The 24,007-nt window shown below is 32.5% G+C and overlaps 1 protein-coding gene across 1 annotated transcript in view; it reads left to right on the top strand.

Moving 5' to 3' along the window:
• The first annotated feature begins 1,314 nt into the window (after positions 1 to 1,314).
• The window catches only part of LOC144436806 (uncharacterized), a 98,496-nt gene continuing 75,803 nt past the window's right edge, over positions 1,315 to 24,007 (top strand). The window contains exons 1-6 of the mRNA XM_078125665.1: positions 1,315 to 1,444; positions 1,605 to 1,685; positions 1,853 to 1,916; positions 19,194 to 19,483; positions 20,264 to 20,413; positions 20,810 to 20,894. Coding sequence (XP_077981791.1) covers positions 1,426 to 1,444; positions 1,605 to 1,685; positions 1,853 to 1,916; positions 19,194 to 19,483; positions 20,264 to 20,413; positions 20,810 to 20,894 — 689 coding nt within the window. The 5' untranslated portion in view covers positions 1,315 to 1,425. The remainder of the gene's footprint in view (positions 1,445 to 1,604; positions 1,686 to 1,852; positions 1,917 to 19,193; positions 19,484 to 20,263; positions 20,414 to 20,809; positions 20,895 to 24,007) is intronic.

The raw sequence follows: 24,007 nt of genomic DNA, 5'->3' as shown, positions 1-24,007 counted from the left end.
TATATATATATATATATATATATATATATGTACCACAGGCTAACGAAACTGACTGGTCCCTGACACGTACGCATGTTTGAAAATGTTTGTCATGATTTGACAAGTGTCCCGGTTGGAGAGGTACGAGCATGTTGAATAGTATACTCGAACCTGTGCATCATTTCCCTGCCAAGACATTTTTTTTCCTAGCAGCAGTGGTCCATCTTTATTTTCCATCACCCACTCATATCCGGATTTTTTTTTCGAGCAACTCCATTTGGTATCTTTTTCCCAAAAAAAATCTTCCAAGCCCCCCCCCCCCCGATATCAAATGGTCCACCCCTTAATACTTGCATTATATGCATATTGAATAATCTACAAATGGCATAACGTCATTACAAAATCGCCGCATATCATGTGATCATCTCGCGTCGCATGTAGTCATCTCGCATGTTGTCATCTCATGTAGTCATATCGCATGTAGTCATTACGTGTAGTCACATCGCATGTAGTCATCTCATGTACATGTAGTCATATCGCATGTAGTCATCTCATGTAGTCATATCGCATGTAGTCATCTCATGTAGTCATATCGCATGTAGTCATCGCATTATCGCATGTAGTCATTGCAGTATTGCATATAGTCGTGGTATTGCATATAGTCATTGCAGTATTGCATTTATAGTCATTGCAGTATTGCATATAGTCATTGCAGTATCGCATGTAGTCATTGCAGTATTGCATGATATAGTCATTGCAGTATTGCATATAGTCATTGCAGTATTGCATATAGTCATTGCAGTATTGCATATATAGTCATTGCAGTATTGCATATACATGTAGTCATAGCAGTATTGCATATAGTCATAGCAGTATTGCATATAGTCATTGCAGTATTGCATATAGTCATTGCAGTATCACATGTAGTCATTGCAGTATTGCATATAGTCATTGCAGTATTGCATATAGTCATAGCAGTATTGCATATAGTCATTGCAGTATTGCATATATAGTCATTGCAGTGTATTGCATTTTCGAATATTGACAGGCATTCGACGCCATAATACGCCCCTAGGCCTAAGCTAGTAACTATAGCTAGGTTTCATTAAAATCATTCTTACTTTCGACTAGTTCCATGTAAAGGTTTGGTTTGGCGTATTTCTCAACTTATAAAAAAATAACGATTTCAAATATTATTTTCTCGTTCCCGATACATAAAAATTCAAAGTTTGCGATATCGCCCTCACACGGCAGAGTGCCGTGTTCAATACGTTCATCGTTCACTGTTGGAAGGTGAAAGGTCTCTTCACAATAACTCCTTTGTAAATAGTGTAGTTTCGCCGTTCATTCAATAGCGTATTTACCCGGACAGTGTTGATACACGGTGATCTACAATATGACTGGATTGTAGTCAAAATCCTGACCAGAATCGGAGGACGAAGTAAAATGGAGTCGTCAACATCTGGTAAGTGTAGTCTGCAAACAGATTGTATAAATGTGTAACGTTACCAGCTGCAGCGGGGTAGCACACACTACGATCGTGCAGATTTTAACCTACTGTGCATTTAAACTTTCAGCTACTGTGTATGTGTTCACTGACACAATTTCCTTTCATACTTTGACAGCATGGACTATCAGCGATGAAGAGAGGACACGTTATGATGCGTTATTTTACAGCCAAAACCCCGTAGAAGGCTTACTAACTGGTAAGTTTGTTTACACGTATCGATAGTACTCGCTTTACTGCATCGTTTGTGTTCAGTTTCTGCGTGTGAAGGAATGTGTACATGATTAGGAGACGAGACAGCCAAAACATCGATTATTAGATGTGAACATTGATTTTCGTGTTTTTTGTTTTCACCTTTTTCTCCAGGCGACAAGGCTCGGGAATTGTTACTGAGATCGAAGCTCCCATTGCAGACATTGAGCAGAATATGGTAAATATAAACAAACAATGTGGACCTATCCCCTCTCTCCCTCTCAACGTTTCTTGCAGGTTGCAGGCAGGTAACATTGTTTGGAAGCAAAGAACTGTATAACACATATACTAATGGTGTCTGTCGACCTGTCCTGTGCAATAGTAGAGACAGGTACAAAAGAACCCAAGAAGTTTTAATAGATATTTTCCCAAGAGTGTACGTTTTCCGCACTGTACGTTCCACCATAACATCATTTACACACAGTAAATTTACATGATCAAAACAGCAAAAATATATTTGCAATCATCAGATTCACAATTTGAAGAAAAAAAATTGCAACTTTTAATTTCAAAGCATTCCAACAACGACGTAAAACTGAATGCTGTTCCTTCCTCTCATTGCTACTACTACAACACTTGATCACTCTCACACACAAGTACACAATTTTTTTTCTTTTCTTTTCTGTTTTTTTTTTCTTCTGTGCAGTCAAGCTTTGCAAGCCATCAAAGAGGCCATTGTTTCTTTTGTCAATCTACATTCAAGGAATGAATAGGTGTTTGTTAGATGTGTTATGTCCTACATTCATAGACCTAATTCACACAGATAATGTGCTAAGCAGTTTACTGAAGCTATTTTAAAAAGTTGAAAAACAAGAAATTAGTCATAATTGATTATTTCCTTTGTAACAACAGTTTCATGATTATTTATAGACACTGAACATTTATAAATTAGTTAGTCCTAGAAACCTGTACAATGAAGGGAAAGCTATATAGGAAATTAAAAAAAAAGCAAAAAAATGTCAGTCGTGTTTGCGAATTAAGGGAAAGAATTTAGCCTTATTGAAATCATCCGTAAGATTTTTTTTCGCCTAGGATTAAAGAGTAACGAGTAAATATTTACCTTCTGTTATTCTTATGTAAAGTAATGTGATGCAAATCTGACATCTTCCGTTCTGTTGTGCAGACTTTCAATGGCAGGTGTAATGTCTTTAATAGCTGCTATTGTTGTTGAGATAATCTTTTCTAAATTCCTCAATAAACCAGCTTCATTCCGTAGTCAGATTGTCTTTGAGTAATATGCCAAAGAAGAACTAATAATACCCTGAGGCATGGGATTCTGTAGAGAATTTTGTCATGGAAATGCTTCTTGTTTGATAAAATGGTTCACTGCACCCGGTTGACTTGTTTTGTTGAGACGTAGAATAAAAGTTGTACTTTTGAACTTTTTTGATTTAAAATTAAGTGATTGAGGTTCTGTGATGTTTAGCTGTAGTTATTGGGGTAGGTCTAGGAAATGAAAATTATATTATAATTCCAATAGGACTTAATAATAGGGCTTAAAATTAACAGTAATCACGTGTCCACAGACTACCAATTCTTGTCATACGGCTACCATAATTTGTAGTTGGTACCCCACTCAGGCTACCACTGATTATGCGATGATTTAAAGGATGGAAGATTTACAGATATAAAAGTATTATAATAAACATATTTCCAATACAGGAACTGTTTTCAGTTCAGGAATGTAGGACTATTGGTCACCATCCTTGGGCTACCACTTTCTGAAATTGGTATCCCACTATGACTACCAAAGATAAAAATTAATTTCAAGATCTGAGTTATCTTTTAACTTATGTCATAATGGGGGTTTGGTGTATTTGAGTTGACAATGTTCAGTGGTTCTAGTCACAGGTAGAAGATAGTATTAATAATTACCAAAGTCATATAGAATCTGTTATCTTCTTTAAAGCTGCACTAGCTGTAACCAGGGTAGTGTTTTTTGATCACAACATATTCACTGGAAATTGTTAAAATACCAATATTAGTTAGATATTGTACCATTGTCATAAACCACAGCCTCTTTTTACGGCACTGTCGAAGAAGAAATAACAGCTCTGGTTTGTGAGAGTGATATTGTACATTCCAATTAGAAGTCTAAGTAGTATAAATAAGTTGAAATTGTGGTTCTCGGGGCACTGATCTTTGGGTGCAGACCTACAAATGAATGTATTGCTAAAAACTATGTGTACTTCAACACAAAAATATGTTTACCCACAGGTGATTGAATACTGTGCAGGGTGCGCGATATTATGATTAAGTCATTTTTATCTAGATTACCATTTCTTGCTACATTTTGTGTGTTATGAAATAAAACCATGTAAATGTACTGCAATTACATGCAGACACGTGGGTGCCATTTTTTTATGTCTGCATGGTTGGTGGTACGTTAGACAAAAGGTTGATCCTGCCGTCCTAAGTTAGTGTCGCGTGTACAGTTTGTTATTGGTTTCTGTGTGGTTGGCCAGGTTGTATCAACAGAACCAGTGAACACTAATTTACTTGCAAGGAACTGTACATAGACACACACACACACACACACACACCTTTTCTTTTTTAGTATGGTTTTCATTTGGAATTATTGATACTTATTACTCACTGTCAGCATATATTGGAGACGTAAAAAGCACAAAATTAAACTGCAAAGGTAAACCAATATTGTTATGTACTACTCAGCTAGCACACATATCACCATAAATTATAAAGAACGCTTGTTATATATCATGGATGAACTATTTAAAGTACGCTATCTTTATAAACAAGGTCAAGAGCCATTGAAGTCTGAATTAACTTATCAAATTTGAACTTGACAGACGGTTTGGTCTCTGTTCTGATCATGACAACAAACTTCATAGTACATATACTTAATGTTAAATTTGCGTTTCTCATCACAGACCAGTAATTGTTACTGTTACGGATTTGTGCTCACTCTAGACTGATCAGTTGGCCATTTTTATTTCAAGTGTGATCAATTGCTAAAAGGAATGAAATCTTTGAATTGAAATCTTGTACATTTTTATAATACTTAAAAAATTCAGTTCACATAATATACAGGTGGTCCAATTCAAGTAAATCTATAAATTTGTTTACTCAGTGTAAACTAATAACACAGTGGCGAGTGCCACAACTTAAGTGCATAAGTTTGTAGTCAAATAAAGACTAACAGATATGGTATGTGAATTATAACAATATAAAAATAAATGAGTGCAAATAAAATGACAAAAATGTGTTGTCTTGGGGATTATTGCTTTGGCTGGTATGCTATACCCCAATCTGATTAAAATCCGATGTAGATGTCGGCTAATCATTCATTGCTATTTTACCTTCGTTATTTTGCCAGAATTGACATTCGTAGTACATGTTTACGTTTTTAGCCTGATCGCCTCCTCTACATCTGAACTGGCACCCATACAAATGAATTTCTGTACGACAACTACATCGGATTTTATTCAGATTGGCTATACCCAAATCCAAATATTAACTTTATTACATATATGTTTAAAAATATATGCGGAAATTAAAAAAAAAATATGAAAAATGAATTATAAAATGAATGAAATGTAAGAATTAGGAATATGAGATTTATGCGATGAAGAGTTAACTGTTTTTATTTAAAATTAACTTTAATGTTTTGCAGGTTTACTATATTTTAAAAACAGTTATATTGGTGGAGAATTGACCATGTAAGAATTTTATGATTCCAAAAGTGTTGAATAATAAAAAAAAAAGTAAGAACGAACTACATGCAACAAGAAAATCATGGTTTGATTTGATCCAAAAATCACCAAACTTAGCCAGACACTAGTATTATCCTAAAGCTAACTCTTTATGCTGAGGTGTGGCACCCCCTGAGTGTAGAGCATAACAGCTGTGTCCATGACCTCGGGTCATATTTTGATGACAGAATCCTGACCTCTTTTTTACGTTTATTATGAGATAAAGATTATAAATGCTAACCTTTTATAATCTTTTATAGAAATAAAAATGACGCAATATGTGAAATCAGATAAATGTTACTCATACCATAGAAATTTATCAAAAGTAATCGTGCATTTTATTTCAGATTTTATCATTGGAAATGATTTTTATCAAATCTACGAAATATGGATTTGTTTACATCATTATGATGACAGAGATGGTTTAATAAAAATCTCCCAAACAAGAAGTGCAACAGATGGCACATACCCAAGGGTTATACATGTACATTTACATACATGTAAATTCCAGAAAATAGATTTTTTAAAATATTTTTCAGTCAATGTTGTGAAATCAGTACAAGTTAATACAACTCATGTATTTTCATAGGTGTGGCTCTCAATTTTAACTTAGGTTGGTAAATAATCTCAGCACTGAATATTTGAATTATTCAAATGAACTATTTTTGAAAATATTTTTTTTTTCAATTCAAAAATGATAATAGGATGTCTGTGTATATATTGTTTGTAATATTTATAAAAAAAATAAATAAATGTGATAATTTACTAGCAAACTTCTGGTATAAAGTCATAGTGTATTCATCAAACTTTCAAATGCCGTAAATAACTGAATCTCAGAATTCAGATTTGACACCAAGTTTTCCAACCACGGTTATGGTGTATCATTTGGGAAATTAATAAAATGCAAACTTTAACAGATTGCTCCCCCCCCCCCCCCACACACACACACGAGCCTTGATGAAAAACAACCGCTTATTTTACAATGCTATTGTGGCATATGTATTGTGTTGTCAAACAGTATCATTTCACAACAGGGTAAAGAAATGATGCAGTTTGAACACTATTTGTGAGTAAAACACATTAAACATCTAGTAATAACTATAATATTGATATTTATTTGTCTTTGTAACAGTAGGATAAGAAAGATATAAATAAGTACTACATTGGTATTGGCAAAGTGAGAAATGTATACATTAATTTATTCAACATGCTGAAATGTAAATTTATAATTTTTAGAACTCTGATTAGCTACATTGTATTTGTAATATACCAAGTTTTAAAAAATTGAATGAAATTTAAGTGTAAATCTACCAAAATTACTCGCATTTTATTTAGTTGTCCTAAGGCGTAAAAAAAACTGTGTGGTTCTGGTTACATTCAATTTTAAAATAAGTTTGATAGTTAGATTTTTTATTTTATTTTATTTTTTTATTTTTTTTTTTTATATGAGAGTGTCTAGTACAGGTAGTTATGTTTTTCTGTTGTTTTCCATATGGTCTCTGTGTTATTGGCTTCTTCTCATCAGATGTACAGCTATTACAGATTGGAATAGTAGTTTTATATTGTCTTTTTAAGTTGATGTCAGTTTCCACATCCACTTATTTCTTGTGAGAGTTCACAATTATTGCGATTTTATTATTTTTTTCTCGAATGCGAAAAAAAAAGTTTAAGGTTGGCGGTGAAAAACTAGGTGGGGTCGGGTAACTGGAACTGAACAATTATTTTTTTTAAGGCTAGGGGCCGATATTTTTCAAAAGAAAAGTTGAGGAATACATTTTATTGATAATATATTTTGACATGTACATGGCAAATAGTTTCTTTATAATTTGATGACAAATTTACATATAAAAAAAGACATATTGATAAGTAAGCCATTACAGAGATTGGAAGAACAGTTTGATATTGTCTTTTTTAGTTGATGTCAGTTTCTGCATCCATTATTTCTTGCGAGACTTCACAATTTTTGCAATTTTCTTTTTTTTTTTTCTTGAATATGTAAAAAAAGGTTTAGGGTCGGCGTGAAAAATTAGGTGGGGTTGGGTAAAAGGTACCAAACAACTTTTTTTATTTGGCCAAATCAAAATTATGAGACAAAAAAATGAGAGTATTCACAGATTTCCTACTTTCTGATATTATGTAAAATAGTGAAAAAACAGATTAAGGTTTACACTTATCCTATAAAATTGACTTTACCATAATGCTGTATCTTTTTACTATTTGATCATTCATAGGATAAAATGTAAAATTTGCAATCAGTTAACTGGAAAAATGTAGACCTGTTTGAATTTTAACAAAATTAAAAATGTCACAGTGAACAAAATAATTGACGTGTGCAACCATGATGTCAATATTGTACAATATTCTGTAGAACATGTTCGGACAACGTGAATTCCAGACTAGATTTGACATAACATAAAATGTATTAATTGAATACAGAAAAAATTTTAACATCTGACTAGTTTTGTACCTCCGAGTGCTTAATAACTCATTGGTGAAAGTAGACTCAAACTAAGTGAAAAAAATGGTTCTAGTGTTCTGCAGAACAGGACAACATGGCTTCCAGACTACACACTTGATGATTTTCATAATTGAGGAAATAAATGGTTTGAGTGTCTGACTTTAAGTTTTCACACGTTATTATGCTTTATTTATAAGTGAAAGTAGACTCAAAGTGAACTAAACCTAGGCTGCATTTGATGTGACATATTAGTAGTAAACATATATATACTGATGTAGAGGTTTGTTAACAAGGAGATGTGACTGTTACAATGGTACTTGTTATGCAGTGAGTAGTGTTGATCCCACTCTAAGCTGAAAACTAACAATTGTATATTGATGAGTTGACGTCAATCACAGCTGGTGTACATGTACATGTATGTAGTAAACTCACAACGGAAATTCCTATCAATAGAGTAGTTGCTGGCAAACCTAGGCTGTGTAAAGTGTCTGGATGTGAACAGTACTCACATTGTCTGCTTTAAAAGCAAAACCTTGTAATCTCATAGTTGTTTCATGATGTTTTTCCTAGACATATATACTATGTGAGTAGTATATATTATGAGGGCACTTACAACATGTACATGTGCAATGCCATAAGTCTCCAATCCGTCTTCCTCTCATCCGTGTGTGTTGTACATGTAGCGTAGGTCAATGACATTGATTCTAGGTAGAGTCCTGAATATCATGGGTATACATAGTTATTGACTTGGAAGTGGAACCAGTTGGCAATGTTTGATTACAGTGTGTAATAGTAGAGTTCAAGTGTGATTTGAATTATTAATATTATACTGCAATATAGCAATAAATTATATCCAATGAATCCAAGAAAATATTTAGTGATTGATTCTCCATACAACATCATTATAGATACAAGGGTGACAGGGCTCCAAATTAATAGTAGTCCCATGTCCACAGACTACCAATTCTTGTCATGGAGCTACCATAATTTGCAGCTGGTAGCCAAACTCAGGCTCCTACTGATTATGCAATGATTTAAAGGGTGGAATATTTATGAACATAAATTTGTATTTTAATAACAAACATATTTCCAATAGAGGCAGTCTGTTTTCAGTTCAGGAATATAGGACTATTGTCATCATTGTTTTGACTACCACTTTCTGAAATTGGTAGCCCACTAGGAGTCTACCAAAGATAAAAGTTAATTTCAACCCCTGGGGTGGAACTTGGAGGCTCCTACCAGTATTCCTAATCAAAATAACATACTGAGGGTGAATGAATTAAGATTTTGGTGTATCAAAGAAGTGAAATTAGTGGAGGAGAACAATAAGAGATTAGATTCTATGCTGTATAATAAATTGATAGAATTCAAATCTTTTCCCCCCTGCATATTTGGATACATTTTTTGTGAAATATTCGAAATGAACCCTTGAATACCATGCATACAATGTACCCTTTACACCTAGAGTAACAATCGTCCCCTAGCACCTCATGAATAGTTAATTTGAACTTGAATTGAAAGTACAAGTACATGTATGTACATGTAGTACTTAGAAGTATTTAGTGCATTAAGCAATTGAAGTGAGAGGAGGAACATACATGTATGTGAAATACATGTACATGTATGCAAGAACTCATTATCTAGATATTTGTTGTTACCATGCATTAATACTATTTAACTGAGTGTATTCAAAATCAATTTCAAACTTGAAAGTATTATGCAAATTGTAATTTCCCAAGTTTTGTTTTCTGGTGCACACATACAAGGTAATATTTGATCATATCTCACTTTTTGTAACAGTAGACTAGTGAACAAATATAAGAATTGATCTTTTAAAAGTTCATGAAGACTAATGTGTTGTGGTAGTGAAAGGACTAGCAAATAGTTGCATGACCCCCGGGACCTAATTATGTTGTATAATGTAGTTGCACAAATTGCGCACTAGTCTGACGTTGTAACAGTTAAAAAGAAAGTTGATATAGAATGGCATTGTCTGGTTTGTTAAAGATACATTGAAAATAGACTTTTTGAACGCTATCTCCTTGACTACCACATCAATATCACACTATCAAAATTAAATGATGTTTAATGTCATCTAATTGATATGAACAAATTTGTAAAACTTTTACTTAAAATTTGTCGTTGAGTTTGTACGGCGGAAGGGCCTGACTATAAGCTGTACTACTGAGGTCCGCAAAACATATATCTGGGTTGTAAAGGTTAATATACATTGAGAGGTACAGAAACATCATTTAAATCACATAACCACATAAATTGATATTGAAACATTATTTTATGCAAAAAAAGTTTAAATAGATTAAGAAAAAATTAAGGCCAAAATCACTGAACGAACAGATATAAACAAGAATGCCATTGCCATATTTGGACAAAGTGTGCCACAAGAATGCCATTGCCATATTTGGACAAAGTGTGCCAGGGTATAGTACAGAAAATTATTGCATGGGTTCAACGTGATGCACAAAATTGCTCTCCATTGAAGTACATTGAAAGTGATACTTATGTAGGTATATGCTATGATGCATTGGAATAAGTGAATTTTACACAACTTATCATTTATCCATCATGATTAAATTTATTAATTTCATGATTTGGGAGGCATTCATCCAGGGTAAACTATTGTTCAATATTATAAACCCTTTTTCAGCTATAACTTATGTGTACATTTTGTATATTATAAGCCTTCTTCCTGTTTTAACAGTGGATTTCCATTATATCAATTGATCATAAACGATATTAGCACCTGTTAACCGAAAGGGAAAATCAGTCAAATAAATTAATTAATTCATGAATTATTCATTGATAATTGTAGTTGGGAATGTTGGTGAAATGTCTTGAGAACTTAGGTAGATCTAAATTTACTAATCATTGCCTCTCCATTCTGTACCTTCCAACCTTTACAATCAAATTCAGCAGAAAATTAGCAATCAACTTAGGATGAGTAGAGTTACTAAAATCTGTTGACTTAGTAAAGAGGATATGACAGACATGATAATTCTGCATGTATGTATGTACAGAATGTCATGTATGTGTTTATAACAATAAGGGGTTTTACGTCTCGTTGCAGATCTCGTGAGATATGCAAATATGCCTAGTAACAACGGTTGTCAAACATGTCATTTTGGTCAAGCTTTCACCATGGCCATGATGTTGAGAACAATAATGTGATAAGCATTTGACACTTTCAGCTTGACCACCCTCACATGGTTGCTAAGAATGCGATGGCTCACGCAGGATTTCTCATGAGATCACAGGGTAAAGGACAAATGATCAATTTTGTACTTGTAAATACTGTTTCCTCTCACTGTTTTTTTTTCTATTTCCTACCTGATATCAATGTCGTATCTGAGTTTATCAGCTTTGCATTAATTAGTAGCTTGCTAGAACAAACTCACTATTTGCCCAAATTAACGCATTATACCGTGAGTGTAAACATCTATATACGACTAATGGTAATACACGTGTATTAAAACTTTATTTGAAATATACAGAAAATAATATTAGAAATCCGGAAAATCGCGAGTACAAAATTGATCATTTGTCCTTTACCCTGTGATGAGATCTGGTGCGAAACAAAAAATGGCTTATTAGGTAATATTCAGGCAAGGTCTCTCTCTTACGCCACATGTTAATCTGAATGAGTCATCTCTGCCTGCAATAAACAAGTTGACCATGACATGTATATCATCTTGTACTGTAGTGGGAAATTTTAGGAATACCATACAAACGTGTTTTAGATATTAGAACTCTGGCTGTGAGTAACAGAGATGGAGAGAAATTCAATAAAAGTTACATTGGAATGAAAGTTTTCTGTACAATTATAGTTATCCATAATGTTGGTTTGTTATTTCAAACTGTTTTTAAGATTGGTAAATTCAGAATAAAGAATCATGTACATGCATATCTAATATTCATAACGACCTTAAAATCTGAAAAAAATGTTGACATATTAGTAATATCATAAATAATATTCAGATTTAAAAAAAAATTCAAATATGTTATTAATCGTGAGTAACAGGTTGATGAGTATTAAAATCAAAATATCAATAACATCTGCGTAACGCTGTTCCATAATTGATATTGATAATTCTACCATGGCAACACATTATTCATTATTAATACTTATTTCCTCATTATATTTTCACCTCTCTGACAGTTTACCATCAATCTTGTTTAATTCTATTGAATATCACAATGAATAAATATTAAAATATGATAAAGCTTTTACTGGTAGGAGCTATAAAATATAATACAATTTGTAATAAAATGTAATAAACAGAAAAAAAATGATGTGGTATAAATGAAATTTAGGTTTGAAACGGGAATCGTGTATAGTATGTTTTATTTATTTTTTCAATTGGCAACATTGTGATTGTATACAGAATGTCCTTCTAAGAATATGATTGATAAGAATTTTCTAGAAATGAAAGTACTTTTTCGTATGCCCTTACTACTGAATGTTAGCCTCTAGGTATAGATCCAATTGGTTCATTGAATATTTTTAAATTTATAACAGTGGAATATTGATAGGACATTATCTATATGAATGGAATTGAATAGAAGAAAGACAGACAGACAGACACACAGACAGACACACAGACAGACAGACAGACAGACAGACAGACAGACAGAAAAACAAAAAACAAAAAAGAGGATACATGTATAGGCATAGGTAGATGACATTTTGAGTATTGAAAATTGAAAAAGAAAGATTTATTGTATAACGCTCATCACCAATTCTTTATCCTATATACACACATAAGGAATTTTTTGAAATACAGGAAGATTTATTTAAAGTTTATACTAGTAGTAGTACTACAAGGTAATCATGTAAATTTGCCAACCTGTGACCTACTTCACTTGACCTTAATTGACCTTATGACCTCAGCATAGTGCAGTTTTGGCTTCTTAAGGTATCTGAACCCTGGTAACAAAGGAGGCTTAGAAGTTTAATAGAGGGGGGGGGGAGGGGGGTGGGGCTGTGGGGCGGAATTAAGTACAAATGTAATCTAGTAAACTTGCATAGATTTTTCAGTATACCTTAGATACTAGTGTAGCATAATTGTAATGTGAATTACATGTAACTGAGGGGGTAAAAAACGAGGCATACATGTATTGCCATACCATCATCCATGTACTGTCATCATTTAGATAGGTAGGTTTTATCTACTCAACACCATAATGAACACAGTGGTAGTGGGTGAAATGTGAAAATCTTTATCTGAAGCTGAACATTCTTTGTGTTCAGTAAATCATGCTATATTTCAGTTGACCCTTTGACCTCAATCAATCAGTCACACACACATTCAGTGCTTTATAGTCAGTACATCTTTATTGCCCTACAACAGAGTAAATCATTACTAGAGAGAACAATGGACATATTAACATGTCAGACAGAATTATCAAGAAAATGAGAATTACATGAAAAATATAAATCAATCATACCATCTATAAAAAACAACAACCCAAATCTCATAGAACTCAAGGAAGTTTGTCATCAGAAAGGGTATACAATACAATGTATGTTGTTCATTGAAAAAAAGTCTAGTCACCCATCCACTTGCACACCCACTCACTCACTCACTCACTCACTCACTCACTCACTCACTCACACACAATTTATCATGCAATCAATCAATCAATCAATCAATCAATCAATCAATCAATCAGGCAGTCAATCAACCGTTTCTGTGTCATTCCCCAAAACATAAACTGTATTTCTAACGGATATCACATCAAATTCAAAATTATAAATGACAACTTAATCACATATGAAATTTATTTTAAAAAGCCTTATTAAAAAACTGTAGTCAAAACAGGATTACCTCAATTGACCCCATGACCTAGTGACCCCTTGACCTTAATAATGGAGGCTAAGTGGGTTAAAGATTACTTAGTAAATGGTAGTTCAACAAGTGTAATAGATACATACAAGCAATAAAAATAGTGTTAGATGTCACAGTGAAGTATTTACAATTCAACCAAACAAAGTGACAATGGATGACATACAATACAATAATATCATGATAAATGAATGGGTTGTTCCACAATTTACTAAAACATATCCAATATGTACAAGATACTGAGTTGCTTAAGTTGGTGTGTTTTTGCTGGGAGCGCATCATGAGTTTAAATCAACAAGAAAGCATATGTGTGTGTGGTATTAAAAGAATGGTAAACCACAAACATTTCAAGTGAATTTTGTCCTTAAAATATCATATTTCACAAATCATTTTTAGAAATTGAGTTTGTCTGTTTTATGTCTTGGCTATTAAAACTAATACAAATGTATAGTAATATGGTGTCTGTGTTGATACATGACGTCATGTGCCCATCCAATTATCTGTTTTGTGAAATTGTTCTATTTATTTTTCACAGCTGGTACCAGCTATCAATATATTGTAACTAAAGGATGTAAATACTGCAATGTACAGAAAAAGTAGAAAATAGAAATACAAGTATAACCCTCAAACTAGCTATTTTGTGACATTTCTGTAAATTTGGCTTTGAACTTTGATATTTGTTTTATTTTTAATAACTTTTAGATGTTATTCTCAATATGTTTCATCATTCAGCCAAGGAAAATATGAGTGACCTAAGGGGCCTTTGTCACTACAAGTCACTAGATTCATCATAGTCGACAACCCTTAGGTCATGAGGATTTTCCTGTTGAATGAACAAAAATATTGGGGAATAACATAATTATACAAGCACCAGTAACATTTTGACTCATATTTCGAACACAGCAGAACCAGTGATGTACATGTAGACATGTGATGTTGTGACATAGACATGTGTTGTCATGACGTAGAACGACCAGAGTATATATTACATATTTGTTGTTGAAACTGACTGCATGGTACAATATAAAGTATAGTACTAGTAGTGCAATCAAATGAATCTACATTGTATAGTTTCTTGTATTTGTTACTTACATGTACTTTGACCCTTAAGTTGTTAAATAATTCGTCTATTTTTGTTTGGAGCATGGAATAACAAGGTAAAATCAAGTCACATGTACATTTATAAGTTCAGTGCAAAGTTTTAACATACATGTACTCTAGTCAAATACTTTGAAATCAAGCAAACTTTATCCATAAGTGACTTTCTCTATCTTTTCTTCAAAAGTTTACATGTACTTTTCAATGTTTTTAAATGAAATTGTTGATTTTTTTTTTTTGATTTTTTTTTGGGGGGGGGGGGGGGATTCCACACTTTTGTTACTAGATTCTAAAGCATGAGTAACTAAGTTTGCTGTCGATAACATTCTAAACATCCAATTTACATTGTCAATCAAATATTGGAGAAAAGGATGAACAGTAGACAAACAATTTGTATCCATAAGGGTAAATGAGCATTTACTTTTCAATAGGAAATGAAGCTAATTTTTAAGTACCATTGATTACTTGTGTGTGTGTGTGTGTGTGTGTGTGTGTGTGTGTGTGTGTGTGTGTGTGTGTGTGTGTGTACATACAATATATAGTATTGGTTTTTGCCAGTTGCAACTTAGAATACTGAAATAATATTTTATTATATTAGGAAGAGGTCACACAATAAATTTACCTTGCAAATACACCATTATTAGTTTTCTCTTTCATCTGAAAGAAGTTACTTTATATTCAGATACATACAGATAACCTCCAAGTAACTTTAATACAGACATGCATCATGGAGTTCTGTCATACTATTGAATGTCCATGTAGTCAATTTCCAAAGACGTTATCCATAATTTGACCAATTTCCTCTATTAATCCAAGTATTAATGGACCTATCATTATAATACTTGCCACAGATTTGGGTTTTTTTCCCAATAATAATGATTATAGTAATTGTAACAAAATAAAAGTGATATTATTGGAAATATTACATCTAGTCAAACATATTAGAGCTTGGTGTGGCTGTCGGGAACTGTTACCATGGCAACAAGCAGATAGCTAAAGTATAAATAGTTAAATACTGTTTAGTGTGCTGGAAGGATAACATTCACTCATATTATACATACATACATACATGATACATACATACATACATACATACATACATACATACATACATACATTACGCTGTACACCTACATGTAGATGCATGTATTTTTTCTCACTGGAACATTTTGTGAGTTTATTGTCTTCCTAAAGACTAATGTTTACACATTTCTAAACCTTGTGCACTATGTTTATATACAAGAAGGCTGATGTACAGTATTAATATATACAAGAAGGCATTTAGCAAAAAAAATCATTTTTACCCCCAGCAAAATATGTAAAAATAAAAATAAGTCTTTAGCATTAACGTCCAGGTTTATAGTATGTACATGTGTCACACCTGCATACAGTAAGACAAGATACAGTTTCTTAAAGTGGCCATATGGATGAGGAATTGGTATTTATTTTGGATTTTTAATTTATAAAACAACTTGATCATGGCTTCCTACTTGAAAAATAAATGTGAAACAACATATAAGTCTGTGTTTGTAAGTCTTTACATTGCAAAAAGCTAAAACATGTGTAAAAAATTTGTTATTGTACGTACAATAACAAAGGTTTTGTACATTTATTAAACTTTTACAATGTATTGAGTTACAAACAAGGACTTGACATATGTTGTTTCATGTTGATTTTTCAAGTAGGAAGCCATGATAAAATTGTTTTATAAATTAAAAATCCAAAATAAATACCAATTCCTCATCCATATAGTGGCGATATAGATATCAAAATGGTATTTATCTTGGATTTTTAATTCATAAAACAATTCTACTGTGTCTTTATACTTGAAAAGACAATGTCAAACCACATACGAAATCCTTGTTTGTAACTCAGTATACTGCAAAACATTAAAATATGTGTAAAATATTTGTTATTGTACGTACAATAACACACTTTTATACACAGTTTTTAGCTTTTTAATAATTTTTTTGGTTACAAACACGGACTTGAACGATGCTATTTCACTCTTTTTTTTCAAGTAGGAAAGTATTGTAGAGAATTGTCTTAAGAATTAAAAAATCCCCAAATAAATATTAATTTGTCATCCATATGGTCACTTTAATATTTTAAACACGATTATTTATAAATACAGGTTCATTCTTTCTGTACATTATGATACAATCCTCTTACTTTCAGCCACTGGCTCTATTTGTTTCCTGTGCAGTTGTAAATAATTAATACTTTCTTTCCATAATTGAATGTAGTCGTGATATACAAATTGATCATAGTCTGGAAATATTTTGCTCTGTAGATAAAAATATGAAAATAATAGCAACGTTAGCTGCTTACTTCATTTCCCAACGGGTAATATAATATTGAGTTTGATTAAAAGGACAAGTTCAAGTCTGGGTAATACTTCTGCTTTATTTGAATCCTGACGTTTTTGACTGTGCATAGACAGTCTCTTTTCAAGGACTAAGATACAAAATTACTATATTACTATTATATGTGGATATCTGAAATTGTATATGACTATAAAGTATTAGTATATACTTCTTGTCAAGTCACTTTTCAAATAAAAAGTTAAAATATTTAGAAAAAAAACTCTTGACAGCAAATCATGTTGTAAGTCATGTATTAGAAATAATTTTATTTCTAAGAACATGCATACCAACTAGTATCATATCGACTTTTAACAGCTGATTTAAAACTCTCTGGTCCTTTCCTGATAACGTAAAAGTATAGTGGATTGACTCATGCAGTATGATTCAACTTATCTTAGTAACCCACTAATTCGTCTCACCCAACTTAATTCACATTGCAAAAAAGGTTGTCCCATAATACATGTAGGTCTTATATTAACATATTCCTACCATTGAAATTATAAATTTATAAATGAATGAATGAATGAATTAATGAAAGAGTGAATGAATGAATGTCATTGAATGTATGAATGAACGAATGTCATTGAATGAATGAATGGCCAATGTATGAATGAATGTCATTGAATGAATGAATGAATGAATGAATGAATGAATGAATGAATGAATGAATGAATGAATGTATGAATATATGTATGTATGAATGGATGAATGAATGAATGAATGAATGAATGAAAGAATGAATTACTTTGACCAGTACACAGAGACTGTTAAAATGGTACCATAACGTTAGTATATAATATTGTAAGTTTAAAAGGCCATGTTTCACTCCCAGGTCGTTGCAATAGTGTTATGTTATTAAGGATTACATGGGCTCATTCTATTAGTACTCTGTACCAACTATTTTCTATAGCTCTGCCAAACAATTACTGTCGTTGTACGCCTAGATTTTAGTCCTACTCTAAAGTTAGCCTTCATAACCAAAAAAACTGATCACTGGGTTTATCCTTCACTTTTCATACAGATATTCATAATATTCTATATACAATGTAATTGTAGTGAACTGACGACAAAAAGTTACATATCAAATGAAAATATCTAGTCACAGGTCTAGAGTTGATAATTTTTTTGGAAGCAAATCTCAAATTTTTGATGATATTTTCATCAACATTGTTAGGGGTGTACTCCATGTTATGTGTGAAGTGAACATCTGGAAAATCTGGTGACAGGTGGTCTCTTCTGAAGTAGTTATTTTGATGCCTTGAGATAATCAAGACATTTCTATTCATACCTGAAATGCACTCTCACTTTCAGCCACTGACAGTAGAAAACACAATAGCATTATACATGTAGAGGAGAGAAAAACCTTTCAGAAAACTTATGGGTCGATGGAGTAAACTTTATTCATTGTTGGGAAATAATAACTTCAAAATATGTCACCCTTTAAAGTGGCCATATGGATGAGAATTTGGTGTTTATTTTGGATTTTTATTTGATAAAACAGCTTCACTATGTTTTTTTACTTGAAAAACTAATGTGAAATAATATACCAAGTCCATGTTTGCAACATTGCAAAAAGATGCAAAAAGTGTAAAATGTTTGTTATTGTACGTACAATAACAAACATTTTACACATTGTTTCATGTTTTGCAGTTTATTGAGTTATGAACATACCCTGGTAGACTTGGTATATGTTATTTCACATTATTTTTTCAAGTAGAAAAACATAGTGAAGCTGTTTTATCAAATAAAAATCCAAAATAAATACCAAATTCTCATCCATATGGCCACTTTAACTTTTGCTTTTTGTGCATCTCCACCTTAATTTTTGCTTGAGAGAGTTATCATTTTTATAAATAATGCAGATATAAAATAGGTAGCTCGTAAGTTGTATAGATACATGTTAACTAGTAAGTTATATACTTGTAAACTCACGTTATTTTATGTTTATTCCCCTACCAGGCGTCTGTCAGACTTAAACCGTGATAACATGTTAGATGTTGAAGAATTTGCCATAGCCATGCATCTTATTCACTGCCAACTCAGTGGGACAAAGATCCCAACATCACTGCCTACAGAACTTATCCCTACCCCACAACCTACCAGTGAAGTATGTGTTATGACTGTAAAGGAAAGAGAAGCCTATCGTCAAGTCTTCCACAAACAAGACAAGAATAGAATAGGATATATCACAGGTATAGTAAACTTGTTACATGGATTAGAATCACAGATATTTCAACCAGGATATACAGGTATAGTGAACTTGTTACATGGATTAGAATCACAAAATTATTACCCAGGATATACAGGTATAGTGAACTTGTTACATGGATTAGAATCACAGACATATCAATCAGAATAATTTGATCTATTTATAAACTACCCTGACTGGTCTCAAATTTAGGATTTTGATAAATGTCTATTTGTGTATGAATCAGTAATAAAGTCTGGATTTGGGGTAACTGTGGATAAAAATTGCATACTTATTCATATTAGTCTTTCAAATTCACCTGAATCCCTGATCACGAGCTTCTGATGACATATAAGGATTTCCTTAGAGTATCTTTGCTGTTGTGGCCCACTCACTCTACATGCAGAGTCACCAGACGATCACGTGATCAGGGACTCAGTTGAGTGCAAATGTGCATAATATGTATCCCGAGTTATCAAGTTTATTAAATAATCAAATGAACTGGATAGATCCCTGGATAGATGAGTCTGTATGATTTATTTTTGGTTCAGGACAATCAATTCATATTTGGAGACTGTTGCTCTTCATATAACACTAACCAATTTGTGAATTCTTTTGAATACACTGCTATAGTTTGGAACAGCATAAACATTTTCCACAATTTTCCTTTTCAGCAGGATTTGTACATCATTAAAATAATCCTTACTACAATCTTAACTTCATTATGTGAGCCAAACAAGGTATATATCGTCCCACTTCTCAAAAACAGTACCACAATTTCAACAATTTTACAAATTCAAAAATCATAAGGGGAGAAGTAAATTTTGATCTTGTCTTTCAGCAATCCATGCCAGGAATATTTTTGTAAGCTCTAAGCTGCCAATAGGAAGTCTAGCCCAGGTTTGGAATCTATCAGATATTGATAGAGATGGAAAGTTAGATTGTGATGAATTTGCCATTGCCTTACATTTACTCAGATTTATCAAAAGAGGTAAGTTTAAACTGAAACACTACAACTGATTGGTCAATGTAAGGAGTGATTTGATTGGTCACAAGTAGTTATTATTTCATATATTATTAAGATATGAATATAAGGACAACTGATTGATCAATGTCATCCCACATGAGTAAATATAGATGTGTCAATAATTGATTGTTCAATATGGATGTTTTGATTGGTCACAACTATTTCACATGACTAAATATGGACATGTCAATCATTGTCTGTTCAATATGTGGTTGTTTTGATTGGTCACAGCTATTTCACATGACTAAATATATGGACATGTCAATCATTGTCTGTTCAATATGTGGATGTTTTGATTGGTCACAGCTATCCCAAATTAAAATGGACTTAACTATTTTAGCATTTCAATTGTAATTACAGGGAACCAGATACATGGTTCAATTAATGTCCTACATTTACTGCCAGACAAAGTGCCTTATGATAGTTTAGAAGGCAAAAGAAGAAGGTGAGTTAAAGGTTTTTGAAGCATTTGGTAAAATTTGTGAAATTTAGAGACAGCCAAAATATATTCCCATTCTTCCTACCTACACTGACCCTAACTAATGCTACAGTTACCTCCTACTATATTTTTAGCTTCTTTATCAAACCAATTGCAAAATACAATACAGGGGTGAGTAAATACAGTGGCCCAATAATACAGCGGTAAGTAAATACAGTGGCCCAACGGAGAAGATGTTCACTTTTTTTGCTAAACATTTTCTTGTTGATAGCAACTAGGCAAGTGAAAAAAATAGAAAATATAATGGTGCATGCAATCCAGGGTTTCAAAATTCCCATGATTCTATTCCCATGATTCTATTCTATTCTGGAATAAGTAGCCTGTTTACGGTGTTAGTGATACGATAGGTTTATCTCTCATACCATACTTGTGTTGAGAATGTGAAAATATTGATAATTACAGTTTTGAATGATTCTGTAAGCTATACGCCCCCAAAAGTCATTAAGTCAAACACCTGTATGTTAAATTTACATATTTATTAATTACATGTAAATTATTACATGTACACTAAACATGCTTCATGTGTTAAATCCTGTGTTCATCTCTGCTGTGCATGTACACTTACATCATGACTTTATTTGAATAATGTTGTCATGGTTGTATTCAGTATATTGGGTGCATATTTTCAAATCGTTATTACCAATACCAATACCAACGTTTTCATGTTCTAAACACCAGTGTGGTATGAGAGATAAATCAAGGCTGTTGAATAAATGAATTGCAAGTCACACAAGTGAACAAAAAACAGGACCACTAGACTGCTATAGGTACCCTGATTTCTTTAATATTAAGCCAGAAACCACCAGATTTCAAAAAGATTTTCTCCCCCCTGAAATTAGTCTTACTTCTCTGTATTATTTGCTATAAATGTGGTGAGCATCATGTGTCCACTAAGCTGCAGTTGTGTAGGAATTATAGTTTCTATTGGATGAGAACATGCATTGTGATATCGGTGGATTTTGTACAGATTTATTGACCTACATCATATTTTTACTGACAGATGATGTTTATAGCCGCTAGGTGAACACCAAACATAGTAACAAGTAGACACAATATATAGATATATGTACATGTATGTACTGACATTAGATTAATGTAACGTGTAAGAACTGAGTACAACAAGGAATCAGAATTACACTGCAAACATATATAACCATATAGTTGATCACATGATGATCACACAAGCTCAATAAATGAACTTTATTCATTTATATGGGTAGTCTGTATTCAGATGCAGATTATATTTTGTCATAGTCCTAAAAAAAACCTTCTGAAATATGTTTTATTTAAACTGAACTTCATTTTTTCCACTTCTAAGTTCTAACCAAATTTCAAAAAATCTTCACACATTAAGTGATAAAAGGTTGTGTCTTCTACTACTGTAAAGCCAACATGCATGAAATTAGTGTACTGTATTTATTACTGATATGTTGATAAGTTGATCAAAATTTACTGCTATATACAATGCTTGGTTTCCAGTTAGTATTTTTATGTGTTTACTAAATTGTATTGGTCATAGTGGATGGGACCCCGATAATTTTCACCATGGTTACATCATATATAAACGTGTAGATGTCTCACTTGAGAACATTTGTGGTGGCGGTGGCAGGGGGGGGGGGGGGGGGGGGGGGGGGGGCAGTCCTAAATGAACGAATATCAGTTTATTGAGCTAGTGTGATTGGCCCTAGTGTACTTAGGCTTGAAAAAGTCTAAATTTAATGTGCAATATATATGCCAAAGTTTAATAAAGTTATGTACAAAATAAATTAAGCACCGGTCCAGGTACTGGGTATTAGTGATTTAATTTTCATCATTTATAATTTTTTGTATAAATCTGGTTTTTATTGTATCAATTTTGTTTTGTTTTGATGGAATTCTCATACATAAATATATACATGAATATTTGTATTTGATTCTGATATTTGTTGCACAGAAAATCTTCACTCGATCTGAAATGAAATGAGATTGGCTTTAGACATTTTGATTAAAACCTGTTGGCCAGTATGGTACTTAGTAGGCTGGTTCCAGTTCATCTTAACCTTTTAAAACATTGTCAAGTATCAAATTAATATTAAAGGGGTACTCCACTCCAGGAAATAGAGACATTTTCATAAACTATGTATCTTGAGAGTCATTTCATGATTTTACATTCACCTACAATTACTTGTTAAGAAACATTAACTTGATCCTGTGCCTTTATACATGGGCTGTGATGTGGACCATTGCATGATGCAAATCAGCAGAAATAATATATTCATTGTTGCACAATGAATATTCATGACTCCTAAGTGATTAATCCCTTCAGTGTTAAATATATCTGATGAATATCCATGATTCTGAGTGCTTTTTCCCTTAATAATTATAATAATGTTAGTTTTTATGCAGCACTTTCCCACGTTGGATATAATATTCATGAACATAAGTCAAGGTGCTTTTTTCCTTCAATGTAAAACATTCATGAATATTCATGACTCCTGAGGGCTTATTCCCTTCAGTGTAAAACATCACTATAGATTTTATCAAGGTCTTATTTAGCTTTGTCAGTTGAGAACAGAATAATAGGTTGTATGTATGACAGTATTAATAGAAGGTGAAATTATGAAAAGACAAAAAGGAACAGTTATAAACTTCAAGTTATATGACAGTGAGTTGAAATGATAGTCTTTTTTCTCTTTTTTTTTCTGGTATTAGACATTTTTCCCCATTGAAAAAAATACACAATTATTTTTACTACTTTGGCTCAATAGTTTGTTGTTGTAACATTGTTTCTACATAATTAGCATTACTAAAATTATCTCTCAAGTCATAACAATATTATTATCATTTCAAGGAATAGTTTAGTTATCAATTTTATCATGATCTTAAGGAGGTAAATACATGAATAGCGTTATGCTGGTAGAATTTCATTATTTTGATGTCGCAAGTATGTATTGTATACCATATGTAAAATTTTACTATGGCAATCCATGTTTTTGATTTATCGTTGTCAACAACTTGCGGTCTCGATGGTAATATATGCGAAATCGCATTCCCCAGAGATTTTATATTTTACATGAGTG

Source organism: Glandiceps talaboti, chromosome 6 (assembly GCF_964340395.1).
Source record: "Glandiceps talaboti chromosome 6, keGlaTala1.1, whole genome shotgun sequence".
Classification (NCBI taxonomy): Eukaryota; Metazoa; Hemichordata; class Enteropneusta; family Spengelidae; genus Glandiceps; species Glandiceps talaboti.
Note: the sequence above shows the minus strand (reverse complement) of the source record. Positions and strands in the feature narration are given on the sequence as shown.